The 15,773-nt window shown below is 36.0% G+C and overlaps 1 protein-coding gene and 1 pseudogene across 1 annotated transcript; one reads left to right on the plus strand and one right to left on the minus strand.

Moving 5' to 3' along the window:
* The first annotated feature begins 6,529 nt into the window (after nt 1–6,529).
* On the plus strand, nt 6,530–8,409 carry LOC142639886 (pentatricopeptide repeat-containing protein At3g49740-like; annotated as a pseudogene).
* A 187-nt stretch (nt 8,410–8,596) lies between these two features.
* On the minus strand, nt 8,597–15,773 carry LOC142640522 (uncharacterized). Its single transcript, XM_075814655.1, has 2 exons — nt 15,230–15,773; nt 8,597–9,139 (listed from the first exon to the last, which is right to left on the minus strand). Exons 1-2 carry the CDS (start codon nt 15,480–15,482, stop codon nt 8,826–8,828), a joined length of 567 nt encoding a protein of 188 aa, XP_075670770.1. The 5' UTR covers nt 15,483–15,773; the 3' UTR covers nt 8,597–8,825.

The following is a 15,773-nucleotide window of genomic DNA, read 5'->3' on the forward strand; positions in this document are numbered from 1 at the left end:
GAAGTTCCAGGAGGAGAATTAGGATTTTTTTTTTTTTCCCAAAATAATACCATTTTGCTATTAGCAAGATTTTCAAACTATTTAAAAAACTGACATCTCGAATATCTAATACTTAAATTTCATGTGCAAGAAGAGTTAAGGTGGATAAAAATTCGCGTGAAATTCAAGTTTTTGAGATTCGAATTCCAGTTCCTACGAGTTCTTGTTCTTCCTTCATTTGTCTTTCTTAAAAACCAAATTAAAGATTCAAAAAAATACCTAAAACTCACTATTCTTCATTTTTATTTTTCTTTTTTTCTTTCTTAAGACCCAAATCAAAGATTCTAAAAAAACCCCAAAGGCTTGAGAGACGAGTGTTTGGTTTGGATTCAAAGAGATGAACTTGAGAATGGACCACTGTCGATGGTGACAATAATGGTCATAGGAAGAACCAAGAAAGCTTGGCCATGGAAGTTTCAGAGAGCAAAGGCCGCTGCCTAGGTTCAGTTCGAACCGTGGGGTTGCTTTGTTGTTGTTTCTTCAGGTGCTTCGTTCTCGTTTTTGCTTCTTTGGTTTGTTGTTTATCAATGTTCTTGCTTTTGTTGCTTGCTCTGGGTTTCTGGGTTGCTTCGTTCAGGTGCTTTGTCCTCTATGGAACTCAAGTTTTAAAGACTCGAGTTACGCGTGGAATAATTTTCCACCTCAACTATGCTTACACACATGGAAATCGAGTTACTCGAGTCTGTTAGGTTCGAGATGTTAGTTTCCTAAATAGTTTGAAAATATTGTTAACTAACGAAATTATTAACAAAATTGTGTTATTTTGCAAAAAATCCAGGAGAACTATATTGACCTTTTTGGACCAATTTGCTAACCGTTGTACTAAGGTATTTGGCGAGAAACAATGAACACTGCAATGGAACCATGTGTGCACAACTGTGGCAATTGCCATATAGTCTGTTCTTCGAGGTCTCTCTCTTTTATTCTTTTAATCTTTTATCTGTGTTTTCCAGTTTAAAATTTTATTGGAAAGTTGACCATTCAAATGGGCTTGGGCATCAAGGCATGGACTTAATTTAATTTAGATGTAGGATTTCATAAATGTTTTTTTTTTAATATATATATATATATAATAATAAAATTATGGCCATCCCAAAATAATACACTAGTATTGATTGATATCTAAATATTTCATCTTTCTCACAAAATCGAAATGACTTTCAGGACGGTATTGACTCATTTGATTGAGAAACTCTGGGTCTGTTTGGTTAGCTGGAAAAAAAATTTTGTTTTTTGTTTTCATTTTCAGTTTTTAGTGGGTCCCACCACTAAAAAATTGGTTTGGTTTTAGTATTTGTATTCAATTTTCATTTTCAATATCCTAAAAGCTGGATTTAAATACAAAAAATGAATCCAACTTTTCAACTTTTTCATTTTCTATGAATACAAATATAGTGGCATATTCGTAAATATTATGAAAATACAGTTTTTTTTTTTTTTTTTTTTTTGTGATGTGATATGTGTGAGTGAGAAAAGTTTTTAAATAAAATTTAAAAAAAAATAATGACCAAATCCAGGTATGATGTATTCTATACCCAAATTATGTATTCAAAACAACTAACCAAATACTATCACATGTGAAAATAAATGCTTTTCCTATATTCAAATTCAAGATTTGGATATAAAATAAAGAAAATGAAAAGTGAATGCACCACTTTTTGAAACCAAACAGGCCCTCAATATATATCTATATTTGCTTAGGATTTATAATTGGTATTTGCCTTCTAAAAGTTAAGATAATGAAATATATATTTGGAAAATTTTAGTCAAATTTTTTTTTTACTAATTTAATATTTATTTATCTTTTAAATAATTATTAAATTATGGGCAAATCACAATTTACCCACCTACAGTTTGGCCAAAATTTAAATTACCTACATGTGGTTTGAAATTTGACACTTTACCACCTGAGGTTAGTTCAGTTAGATTTTCTTAACTCATTTCTGTTAAAAACATGGTTAAATATGTGATTTTGCTTCACTTTTATGTTTCTCTCCTCCAAAAACACACAAAAAAAAAAACCATAAAATACAAAATCAAATAAGATAAAAAAAAAAAAAAAATCTAGCGAAACACTTGCATCATGGTATTTCAAAACACAGATAGGCAGCTTAAATTTCAGTCAAATCTCAGGTGAGTAAAATATCAAATTTTAAACTACATGTAAGCAACTTAAATTTCAACCAAATCATAAGTGGGTAAGTTGTAATTTGCCCTCAAATTAATTATGACATCATCACCGTTTGACCTCAGTTCAACCTTGGTCCAACCTTAAAAACCTTGAACTTCTCCTTTTTTTCAGTTTGTTGAACGGTCTAGGTTTAAAAACCAATTGAGCTACGTGAAAGCATAGTATTTCGGTCCAATTTGATTTACTTTGGGTCATTCAGTCCAGTTTAGTCCACTTTGGTCCTTTCAAAGTTTCAATACATTTTGGTTCATTTGGGTCCAATTTGGTTCATTCAATCCACTTCGATGATGTTGTGGGAGGAGAGGTTTGTGTGGAAAGAGGAGCTGCGTCGATGAGAATTATGTCCCGTTCTCAGCCAAAATTTGGTACTCTGTTGATAAAATTACATTTTTCATATGTTATTAAAGTTTTCATATTTTTTTTCATATGATAAAATTCAAACCCTCTACTAGGGCCACACCATCAATTGAAATCCCCAAGCTTTGAATTCCACCCACTAGATTGAAACTACCACTCCACCCATTAGCCTTTTATTTCATATTTTCAGTTTTCACATTCCAATAGCAGATCTTCAATGTTTCTCTGTGTGTTTGGATTGCAATAAAATAAAAGGAAATTAAAATTTAAGCTTTGGCAAATCTTCATTTTCTTTTATCTTTGTTGTTTGTTCATGACATGAAATTTTTATTTATTAAAATGATGATGGGTCATTTTTAATATTATTTTAAAAACCACAAAAGCTTTAAGTGTGGTAGTAGTGCACACAGTTTGCCACGTAGGCATTTTTCTTAATGAATTGACAATAGGACTAAATTGACTGATAGTTAAAAATGTACAGACCAAAATAGTATTTTCTCCCTTAATATAAGTGATGAATTTACTTATATTTGCTTCCTCTTTAGTCCATTCAAAATGTATAAAGGAGAAACCGTTTGTAAGGAATACTATAAACAAATTCCAATTACACATTATATTATTCACAAAATGTCTCACTTTATATAATAATTGAATGTAAAATGCATTATATTTCATTGGGAAAAAAAAACTAACAAAATTTAAAACACTTTCAAATAACAAATAATATAGATTTTTTTTTTTTTTTGGAGAAGAACAAATATAGATAGTTTAATTTAGAAAATCTAATATATTGTATCAACTATACTTTATTAGAAAATAATTACATTATTTTCAGAAGGGTTTGTAACTAACATTTATAAGTATCATCTACTATTTTTATTTTTCACTTAACAGAAAAATATATATAACAAGGAGAAAATTTGGTAACAAACTTGGTTATAACATAATTAAGGCTACAACTTCATCAATATCTTTTTATTGGAAATAAATTTTGACAAATCTACCATCGGATTACATTTTCTTCTTATATCCTCTATGCTTGGAAAATTTTTTAAAAATAAAAAATCAATAGCTATGTCATCAATTAAATGTTTAAATTTCAAAATTTTTGTAGTCTAAAATTATACATAAAAAATAAGTTTATGGATAGAATAATAAATAACATCCAATTGATACAAAATTTGACATGTAAGTTAAGAATATAAAGAACATGCAATCCAACGGTTAGATTTTCAAAATATATAATAATGCTAATTTTTTTAGTGGGAGTTGTAACCTTAAGCTACAATCAAGTTTATAACCAAATTTTGTAAACCAAGTTTTTGATATAAAAATAAAAATAAAAATAAAAAGGAAAGTGTAAAATTGTGATTTACAACTATGTTTTTGTTGGCTTTAATTCCATGTCAAATTTAATTGTATTTTCATTCAATCATTTCGCTGTATGTTTGTGGAATTTAATATAAGGATTGAGTGTGAGACTTTGGTGAAAATTTGTGAAAATAGTGAAGTTTGCAACTGGCTCGCGAATGGACAATCCACGAAAGGCTACGTGAGAAGCACATCCTTGGAAGCTTAACAGACTTATGTCAAGTTGGTTTTCATGAGTCACTTCGTGCCTCAGTCAAGTCGTGAGTGACTTGCAAAACTCTTCGCCTAGAACTTTTTATAGAGTGCTTTTCTCATTTCTTTACCAATGCTATATAAGCCCACATTACCCACGTAATGGTAAGGATATTTTTAGATAAAACCCTAACAAAACACTTGAGAGTTACAGATTTTAAACTCACAATCATCTACACAATTTCTCTTAATTTTCCTCTACTCCTACCTCACCAATTATAAATCCTTGAGAGATTCTTAACCCAAACACTTACCTCACCCAATCTGAGTGTTGAGAGAAGTTTTGGTGCGTGTGGAAAGTATTGGAAGAAGCTATTAATTGGTGGATGCAATTTGGAGCTACATGTGGGATCTGGATAACTAGTGAAGACATGGCTCGGTGAAGTCCGTTGGTAGTTGGAACTTAAAGGGTTCAAGTACTTTGGGTAAATTAGGCTTGAAGGTTCTTTTTAATACCCTTGTATTCCAACTTTATTCATTAGTGGATCAATTCAATTTGGAGGGCCGCGGAGAGGTTTTTTGCCAAGTACTTCGGTTTCCTCTTCAATAACACATCTCGGTGTTATCTTGTGTTCGTATCTCTCTTCTTTTACTCTTTAAGCTTTACATTTATTGGTTATTGCATATACTTATGCTTTAGAGAGTTGTTCATTGTGTTACACTTACTCTTATTCTGCACTTAGTTAAGTAGGGTAAAAAAAATCTAGATGTTAGTTTTTATTTGGGAGTCTAAACAAGCAATAGTATTTGAGCTTTCACAAAGAAATAGGTCCAGTCATCTAAGTATTCATGACAAGTGCATTACCTAAATATTGGCTAGCAACATATCACCTGCGCACAATTTGCTAACTAATTGATTTTTTTTTTTCTGAGAAAAAAATGGGTAGAAGGAGGCGACTTGAGTCGACGTCATCTACCTAGGCATGACTTTAGTGATACTCTACCTGCTAGGCTTGGGCCTGCAGAAACTGGGAATTCAAATAAGGCATAGCTGTGCACCCAAACCTATCAAAGACGCTAGCGAGCATGAGCCAAGAGCATGAGATTATTACGCCCCTACTAACTAATTGATTTACTTCATAGAATTAGAAACCCTCTCTTTCAAACTACAAAAATTTAGGTCTATTATGTCCTCCTCCATCCCACTAGTGTTAATAAGCCCTTCTTTTCCTCGCATCATTTTTCTCCTTTCCATTTTCTTCCAAGTCCTCTGTAGTCTCTCCTATCCATTTATATATCTTGAAAGTGATCTGTCTATATGCAACCATCTTCCTAACCTTCTCTGTTATCTCAGCCACAATCTCTCTGTTATATATAAAGGTTCCTTAACCACGTATGAGCTTAGCAAAGGTAGCTGCCTGTGGCATTACATCTACATCCATCATTTCCAGGCAATATGAACAAGCCTCCTTCACATGCCCATTCCCAAATAGCCTTGAATTCAAATTGTCCATGCAAACACATAAAGCTCACACCCTTTACTTCTGATGCAACTCCATACATCTTCAGCCATCTCAAGCTTCTCAGCTCTTAATATAAAATTCAGGAACTCCTTCAAGGTACCATAATGAAGAGCAGATAGAAGACCTCTCCCAACCATTTCTTTGAAGTACTCACAAGCCTCAACTAGACAATCTTGCCCAATAAGCCCATGAATCATGAATTTTTTTTCCATTCGGCCTTAAATTTTTAACAATTTTGTTAATGGTGATTTTTGCAAAACAATATGGAAAAATAGCATCTCGAATTTCTAAAACTCTAGTTTCATGATAGAACTCAAGTCATAAATGCTCGAGTTCCAGAGCTGGCAAACAAAAACTATCCACGTGGAATCCACGTAGAACTCAAGTTTATAATACTCGAGTTCCTCTGTTTTTCAGTTCAGTGTTCTCCTCTGTTTTTTAGTTCTGCGTTCTCAACTCCAAATCTTTGTTCAGATCGTTTTGCGTTCTCCACTCCAAATCTCTATTTTTCTTCTTCGAATCTGAGTTTTTTAGATCATATTTTCCAGATCATGTCTTCTTCTTCCTTCGGATCTGGTTCTTCAGATCGTGTCTTCTTCTTCCTCCAAATCTTCGTTCTTCAGATACTTCTTAAGTCTAAGAAACTCGAGTTCCACGTAGATAAATTACTCCATCTCAGAACTAAAACTCGAGTCTTTGAGGCTCGATTTTGTCACCGTACTCGAGTTTCAAAGACTCGAGATGCTAGTTTTTTACGTGGTTTCAAAACATTACTAACTAACAATATTCTCTTCCAAAATTATGCTAGCCTGCAAATTACCTCCATGAATCATTATGAGAAAGGTGTCTAGCCCTGGACACTTCCCTCCATTTCGTTCCAAAGCCGAACGCCTTCCTCTTCCCGAACGTATTTGGACGGTGTCGTTTACGTGAGACTCATACCTTCAGCTCATGGCGGGAACCAACGGCTCAGAGCTTCAACGAACTATTACTATTTACTGTTAACAAAGCCTGAAAAAACATAAACAATGACTGATGAAGCTCCCATTTTTGAAAACCATAACCAAAAGCACCACCCAACAACTCCAACTCGTTAAACTCAACCAACAGCTCGCAAACCTCACTCGCTCAAACCGTTACTCCGATTCCCTCCACCTATTCACTAAAATTCACTCTTCCCAACACCTCAAACCAGACCACTCCACCCTCTCCACTGCTCTCACCGCCTCCGCTAATCTCCGCCAAACCTCATTCGGGAACCAACTGCATTCCCATGCCATATTCACAGGCCTCAGATTCTACCCTCATGTAGCAAACACTCTGCTTTCGCTTTATGCCAAAGCTGAGGATTTGCATTCCGTGAAATGGGTTTTCGAAGAGATTGAGAACCCAGATGTTTATTCGTGGACCACACTGTTGTCGGCGTGTACTAAGCTTGGTAACTTTGGGGATGCTTGGGAGGTGTTCAATAAAATGCCGAGGAAAGATGTGGCAGTTTGGAATGCGATAGTTACTGGGTGTTTGGAGAATGGGCAGGCGGAGATTGCTGTTAGTTTGTTTAGTGAAATGCATAGGGTAGGGTGGATGTTAGGCATGATTATTACACTTTTGCTAGCGTTTTGAGTGTGTGTTCTTTAGAGGGTTTGGATTTTGGGAAGCAGGTGCATTCGTTGGTGATCAAAAATGGGTATTTAGTTAGAGCTTCTGTGGTTAATGCTCTGCTTACAATGTAATTTAATTGTGGACTTGTTGTCGATGCGTATGAGGTATTTGAAGAGGCAGAGGATGAGGTTTATGATCTGATTACTTTTAATGTGATGATAGAGGGTTTGGTAAGTGTGGGAAGAGATGAAGATGCCTTAGGACTGTTCCAAGATATGCACAAGGCTTATTTTTAGGCCTACTGAACTGACTTTTGTGAGTGTGATGAGCCCACGTTCATCCATGAGATTTGGGCATCAGGTACAAGCCCAAGCTGTTAAGATGGGTTTTGAAGCATTTGCATGTGTGAGCAACGTGACTATAACTATGCATTCCAGTTTTGGGGATTTACATGCTGCTCATGTGGTCTTTGAGAGACTCAAGGAGAGGGATCTTGTCTCATGGAAGTTGGAACACCATGATTTCAAGCTACGCTCAAGAGAATTATGGTAGATCAGCAACCTTGGCCTACCTACAAATGCATAGGGCAAGATTTGAACCAGATGAGTTTACTTTGAAAGTTTATTAGCAAGCTCGGAATGCTTGGAATTTGTGGAGATGATACATGCCATTGCATCTAAAAATGGGCTTGTGATGCAAATCCAAGTTTCTAATGCATTAGTTTCTGGATACTCTAAGCATGGGAAGATAGATCAGGCTTATCAAATATTCCTTGATATATGCCCCAAAAATTTGATCTCCTGGAATACCATTATTGCAGGGTTTTTGTTTAATGGATGTCCAATACAGGGATTCGAGCAATTATCTAAATTGCTCAAAATGGAACTAAGGCCAGATGTCTATACCCTCAGTCTTATTTTGAGCCTTTGTGCTAGCATTTCATCTTTGGAACATGAGCGACAGGATCATGGTTACATTCTTAGATTGAGGTTATTTTCAGAGATGTGTTTGGGTAATGCCCTTGTGACAGTGTACGCAAAATGTGGGTCTAATGATTGTTCTTTGAGAGTGTTTGATGCAATGGGTGAAATGTTGGGGATATTAAACAAAATAATAATAGAAGAACAAGGTTAACACAAAAGACAAACAGAAAATGTATATCTTGAAGGCATAGTATCATTTTTCTTAGACAATATTTGCCCCCCCCCCCCCCCCCCCCCCCCCAAACAATTGTTGCTAAATGGTGATCGTAAATTTGTCCCCAGGGTCTAAGGTTGAAATACAACTTTCAAGTCACCACATTGACAATATTGCAGAATACTTCCCTCTAAATCTTTCACAACTTTTTATTGAGTACAATTTTCAGCATGGCTACCATTTATTATTGGAGAAGTTCAAATGTTTAACGTACAAAAGACGATTAATCAATGTCAGAAAGAAAACCTGATACATGAAGCTTCCAAAATTATACAAAAGGTCAAAAAGATATTCAACCTCAACATGAAAAACTTCCAAAAGAATAACACAGTTTTGTAAAAGAAATAGCGTCTCTACAAGAATTTCTCAATGCTAGCAATTAGTGTGGTTTTGGGCACAGCACCAATTACTGCATCTTTCTTCTCACCGTTGATGAAGATCATGATTGTTGGGATGCTTCGAAGTCCATATTGGGTTGCAATTGAAGGACTATCGTCAGTACTCAATTTGAAGCACTTGAGCTTCCCATCATATTGCTTTGCCAGTTCACCAATTACTGGATGGATCATACGGCATGGCCCACACCATGGAGCCCAAAACTCAACCAGAACAGGCCCATCAGCCTTGAGGACAAGTGATTCCCATGTAGCATCAGTCACAATAGGAACTGAAATTTGAAAGCCAAGCAAGAGGTTAATCCAGTTGGGTGCATTTCATGAAGAGCAACATAGATATCCACCATTCATCATTATCAATGGTCTTATTCTAGTAATGGACTGATAACACAATTCACAGCCGAGGAGTTAATTTAAACAATAGCACCAAATGAATGGAACCATGGTATGTTCTAGAAAATCCTACATAGAAGTCGATTAAATATATGTATAATGTATTCAATTTATTGTGTTGTTCTCATTGAGCTGTAGTTTTCCTCCTTTTTTTACCAGTATTTTTTGACCTCCGTTGCCACTATGCCTTTCATGGGCACCGCTTGCAGAGCTTGCAAGTTCTCTCCTTCTTTGTGTGATGGACATGTTGAGTTTGTTGAATAGCTCAATAAATCTTTCCATGACCTGCCTGCATCTGTTCTGAACAGAGATGAGAGAGCTAACCTTTTGCTCCAACTTTTCCACTCGCTGGTCCATGCGCAAACTCTAATACCAATTATTGCGTAAACTAATTATTATGAGTAGCTTCAAGGAAGCCAAGTCCCCCCCCCCCCCCTCAGTTTTATTATTATTTTTAAAAAAAAAAAACTACTTTTAGTGAATCCTAACCTCATACACTGAAGTGTTTCTTTGAAGAATAAATTATGATACTTTTTATTTAGTTTTGTTGCCCTTTTATTTTTATTTTTATTTTTTATAATAAATAATGGGAAGGGGGGTTCAAATCCTAGTGCTCAGGCACCAAAAGAGGTGCAGGAACCAGTGGGGTATCCCTCAAACCCTAGCTTTGTTGCCCTTTTCTAAAACTTGAATAACAAGAGCAAAAAAAACGTAGGACATGTTAACTCTCACAAGCTAGGAAATATTTACTTCTTAAAATCTACATGTAAAACTCATAACAAATTGGACTCAACAAATAAGTTTTGGTTAGCTCAATCAGTAAAGTCTCTTAGAGTCCGTTTGGATAGAACTTATTGCTGAAAACTGAAAACTGAAAACTGAAAATACTGTAGCAAAATAATTTTTAAATGGATAAAAAACACTGTTCATTCCAGAAGTTACTGTGCATTGGCCTAAAATTACTGTTCATTGCCAATGAACAGTAACAAACACGCGTTGAAATTATAAAAAAAAAAAAAAAAAAAACGTGGACGCAGCTGGAAAACGCTGAATCCAAACGTATTCTTAATGTCAATTCTCATACTCAAGGGCGGACCAGGCCCAAGTCCCTTAGAAAGGGGCACTGGAGAGGCTAAGAGCAAATTTTTGAATTCCGTTCTGGAATGGTTATTGGAACAGAATATTTTAAGCACCAAAGTATAGCGATGCACTGTCTTGGGATTGGCCTTTTTTCAATTTCTTTCAATTTATAAACATCTCACGTGAGATTGGCCTTTTTTGTGTCTCACCCTTCCAGCTTTCCCTATTTCTTTATTCTTTTCCTTTCTCATTTAACTTTACCTTCAACATTCCTTCACCTTGTCTGTTTAGACTGTGCCTATTCTGTATCTATCTTCTCATCTTCCCTTTTTTTTTTTTCACCATGCCCTCTCTAATTTCTAACCTCGTCTTCTTCTTTGTCTTTTTGTTTTTGTTTTTGTTTTTTTCCTCGCCTCTCCTGTGCTTTACCAACCAGATCCACTGATTCACTGCACAACTCTACACTTCCCTCTTTCTCTCTTACAAAATGCATGGAAAAGAAGAAAAATCACAAGAAAGTGAGCCTTCTAAAATCCAGTTCAGAATTCTAGTTTGCCCAAAATGGCAAAATTCCACCCAGAACTCTGGTTTAGGCCGGAATAGACAGGAATTTGGGACGATACAGAATTAGGGGGGGGGGGGGGGGTCACCTACACTAGTTTATCCACCGGAATGGAATGAGATTTAAAAAATTGCTTGAGAGCCCCATCGTGCCCAAACCTTGTTGCACCACAAGGTACTGCCGAAATTGTCATTGCATTTGGCCTGATCAAGACTTATGAACAACTTTTCAGAAGGGCCATGAATATTTTTCCCTATAATTTATCACTAATTCATCGCTTTTAACTTTCTAGACAATAGGGGACCATTAAGCAAGCAACTGTGGTAAATATGAGACAAACTTTTTAGGAAGGCTGTTTAATCAAGTTCTAGTCTTTTACTTTATTTAAAAAAAATAAGCAAGCAAGTTTTATTCAAATAAAAAATAATTCATCATACAGTACATGGGATATATACTGTAGACACATCAAAGATCATGAGAAGGTACAATTATCAGTGAACTCCAATATACTAGAAGACGAATGACCACATAAAGAGATTATCCAACTATACAAAGTACGTAAAAACAGGAATTTCACATCCATTATAGATTGTTCCAAGCCTTCAAAAGCCCTTGCATTCCTCTCCAAGTTTTGAGGGATGTGAACGATCTATCCTTGAAATTAAAGCCTTTTCTTTCATACCTTAGATTGGAGCGTTGCTTTTTGTTCTCCTCTTTGTTTTACTTTTCTAGATTTTTTTGAACATTGTAATTTGAGAGATTGATTGGTCTTCTCTCCAGTACACTCTGGTGTACTTGTTTTGTTTCATTTTAATAAAAATTTCCGTTCCTTATCAACCAAAAAAAAAAAAAAAGAAGTCCCAACCTCCTATACTTCAGTGTTTCTTTCGAGAATAAACAACGATAATTTTCATTCAGTTATGTTTCCCTTTTATACAACTTGAGTAACAATAAAAACAAAAGGGTAAGACATGTTAATTAACACAAAATGTAAGGTTTGCAGTTTGCCTATGTCCTATCTTGGCATGCCTCTAGGGGCTTCACATAAGCCCATTACCATTTGGAATCCTATTTTGGAGAAATTTGAGCATCGTTTAGCTGGTTGGAAAAAGTTGTACCTTTCAAAAGGTGGTAGGTTGACTTTGCTTAGGAGCACGCTCTCAAACCTTCCTACTTGTTACCTATCTCTTTTCACTAGTGCGGCAAATAGGATTAAAAAGATGCAAAGAGATTTCTTATGCAGTGGCATGGGGGATGAGTCTAAAATACATTAGGTGGCATGGGATAAGATTTGTGTTCCTATGGAGAACGACGGTTTAGGGATAAAGAAGCTTACTAAATTAATAGAGCACTATGGGGAAAATGATTGTGCCGGTTTGGGATTGAGGAGACAAGGCTTTCGAGGAGGGTGATAGCTATGGAATTTGGGGAAAAGTGGGGTGGATGAACTTCCAAGTTGGGTAGGGGTTCACATGGTTGTGGTCTTTGGAGGAGCATTAGAATGGGTTGGGAAACCTTTAGTCGTTGTACTCGGTTTGAGATTGGGTTGGGTAATCAGGTACAGTTTTGGCATGACTATTGGTGTGGTGATCAACCACTTAAACTAGCTTTGCCAGTTTCGTATGTGACTACCACTGATAGGGAGGCTTCTATAAAGTCTTCTTCGGTGAGGTAAGGGGGTGGGGGAGAGGAGTTGAGATGTGAGGTTCCCATGTGATTTTAATGATTGGGAGGTGGAATCAGTGGTGGATTTTCTTCAAATCATGGAGTCTAATATTCCTTCTACAGAGAGTGGAGACCGTGTGAGGTGGAGGTTGAAAAAGAATGGAAACTTCAATATCCACACTTACTATTATATGCTTTGAGGTTCATTCTTTGTAGTCTTCCCTTGGAAAGGCATTTGGGGGGTTAAGGCTCCTAGACGAGTCTGTTTGGACTAATGCATGGGAAAAGATACTCATTAGTGATAATTTGAGGAGAAGAGGTTATCCTATGGTAGATTGGTGTTGTATGTGTCAGTGTAGTGGGGAGATATTGGATCATATTTTGATTCATTGCGAGAATGATTATCAATTGTGGTGTTTTGTCTTTAGTTCATTTGGGGTTTCTTGGGTTTAACCAAGAAGGGTGATAGATCTACCATTTGGATGGAGGAATTGGTTGGGAAAGCATTCTTCCGACATTTAGCATATGGCTCCTTTGTGTTTGATGTGGAGCATTTGGAGGGAGTGCAATAATCGTGTTATGATCCTAATGTCCCACATGGATTAAGTATAAGCTTAACCATGTGTTTATAAGCTCTTAGACACCATCTCCTTGCAAATTAGTTCTAAAGGGTGAGTTCTACTTTCATCTTTTTTGTACTTCTTGGCTACTTCGTGATTTTCTCGCATGAAGTAGTCTTTTTTTCAATGAAACCTATCCCAAAAAAAAAAAAAAATTCTATAAAGACGAAAGACTCTATAATAACTTCTGTAAGTCTAGACTCAACTAGATAAGCTCCTTGACATTTTCAAATACTTGGATATATAAACATATAAACACACACACACACACACACACACACACACATATATATATATATATATTTGAAGAGATGGATATTTTTCTCCCTAAAATGAATCACTCGTTCATCATTTGGATTTTTAGTCAACAGGAGACCATTGAGTAGCACCTATATTAAATATGAGTTCACTTCTTCCACCAAAAAGTACTTCTCTTTAGTTTCTTAGGTGTCACCTCGTTGGATGTGATATACTTCTTTTTCCAGCCTTCTTTAAGTATTTTATTTGCAATGACATGCATCTAACTTTCCAATGTCAACAACATAGAGGTACAGAGGCTGAAATTTTTTACAGTTTTGTGACCATACTTTGTCCACCCAAATTTGAGATTTTATTACTAGTTCTTAGTCTCACAGATCTGCAATCCTTGGAGGCTTTTTTACGCTTATAACTTTTTGTGACCCTCCAATTGTCATTATGCCCTCAATTGAGGGCCCCTCTTGCACGAGCTTGCAAGTTCTCTCCTCTATATGATGGATGCAAGCTCTATCTTCCTTCTCTGTATGATGGAGACATGCTGAGATTGTTGAATAGCTTAGTGTATCTTTCCACAACCTGCAGTATCTGCTGCTGACCAGAGATAAGGAAGCTAAATTTTTACTTTAACTACTCCACTCACAGTCACTAGTCCATGCCCAGACTCTAATACCAAGTGTTGAGTACACTAACTTGTAACGGTTGCTTTGAGAGAACCGAAGTCTCTAAGTTTGATGAAATTGACTACTTTGAAGGAGTCCTAACCTCCTACACTTGCTTATTTGGAGAATAAATGACAATATTTTTTATATGCCTTTTGTTGCCTTTTTATACCACTTGAATAACAACAAAAGAAAAAAAAAAAAGGACATGTTAACTCACACAAAATAGAAAATAAGAACTAAACACTACATGTACAAGTCAATAACAAATTGGAACAAACTTGGACTCAACAACTCACAAAGGACTCATTAACCCCTTCCCTAAGCCTAGACTCATAAGTCATAACACATTGCCCAATTTTCCTCAAGAGCGAGAACCTAGGTTCAAATCGTCCTCTCCCACTTGTTGTAATGCATCAATCCTGCCTTGATTGAAAAAACCTCGAGACAGTATGGAGAAACTTTTTGGTTCAAGAAATCGACTCATTAAAATGCCTAGCTGTACATATTTGTTATGGATGCTGAGAATGTAGAAGTGATCGCTATCCAGAGGATTCAGATTCATTAAAAAAAAAAAAAATTTTAAAAGCTTCCAATATGACTAATCTGCCCTTAACTCACTTCCATCTATGCATCCATTACTCATTCAAATGATGGGACTCAGCAAAAGCAACATGCCGACTTAGGCAGTTAGGCATATTGATCATATATTTTGAATGGTCACCCCAAATTTCAAGCATTTTATTTCTTCTGATTAGTACATTACACACGCATCAATCGAGTACGTCTTAAACCCACAAACTCATCCCTCTCCCCATTCTTACAAAAGGGGAGTGCCATTTGAGACGGAGCTCATTGGCCGTGTTGTGAAATTAAATCTCATTGTAAAGACTAAAGACTTGTCCTTTGAATTCAACCCATATATCATTTTAAAAAAAAACTGCAAATCTTCAATCAAACATACGATTTGATGAATGCATTAATACTAAATCCTTACAGAAATCTAAAGAATCTCAATCCCCATATGAAAATTAAAGCATAAATAAAAGTGCATGAACAAAATTCAAAATTTTATATAATAAAGGGATTTTTTTTTTTTTTTTTTTTAAAGAGGGAAAAACTTACTATCAAGAGCGGTTTCCTGAGCTTCACAAGAAACGCGAGCACATCGGCGAAGAACGCTAGGGTTTCTGGAGCTGAACGACGAAACGGGTCGGTGAGAAGGCAATTGGATCCTGAGGCCGGTGAATTGGGGCAAGGCAGTAAGTTTCCGGTGGGCGGAGAGGGAGAGTGACAGCGGTGAGGTCAGAGACGGCGATAGGGAGGGTCTGGGATTGGAGAGAGAAGAGAGAGCGAGGGATTCGGAAATGGTCGCCATTGGAAAAAAACAGAAAACAAAAACTGAGAATTAGGTATGTGAGATTGGGATCTATATGTGATTATTATGCATACCTATAAATATTAATATAGGCGTAGAGAAGAGAGATGGAAAGGAAAGGAAAGGAAAGGAAAGTTAGATGAGAGAAAGAGAGGAATTGGGGATGAGTGTGGAAGAGAAAGTGATAGTGTAGGATGATGGATTCATTGAAGAGTAGTTCATGCTGAGAGTGTGGTATAACAGTATCATTCCTGCTTTTTTTATTATATATCTTTTCTTTCTTTCTTTTTT

This window comes from Castanea sativa, chromosome 6 (assembly GCF_040712315.1).
Source record: "Castanea sativa cultivar Marrone di Chiusa Pesio chromosome 6, ASM4071231v1".
NCBI lineage: Eukaryota > Viridiplantae > Streptophyta > Magnoliopsida > Fagales > Fagaceae > Castanea > Castanea sativa.

Excerpts from the sequence above, each read along its gene's own strand:
- LOC142640522 (XM_075814655.1), bottom strand. The coding sequence starts at position 15,482 with ATGGCGACCATTTCCGAATCCCTCGCTCTCTCTTCTCTCTCCAATCCC. Across the intron at positions 9,140-15,229 it reads TCAGGAAACCGCTCTTGATA|TTCCTATTGTGACTGATGCT; the intron begins GTAAGTTTTTCC and ends TTCAAATTTCAG.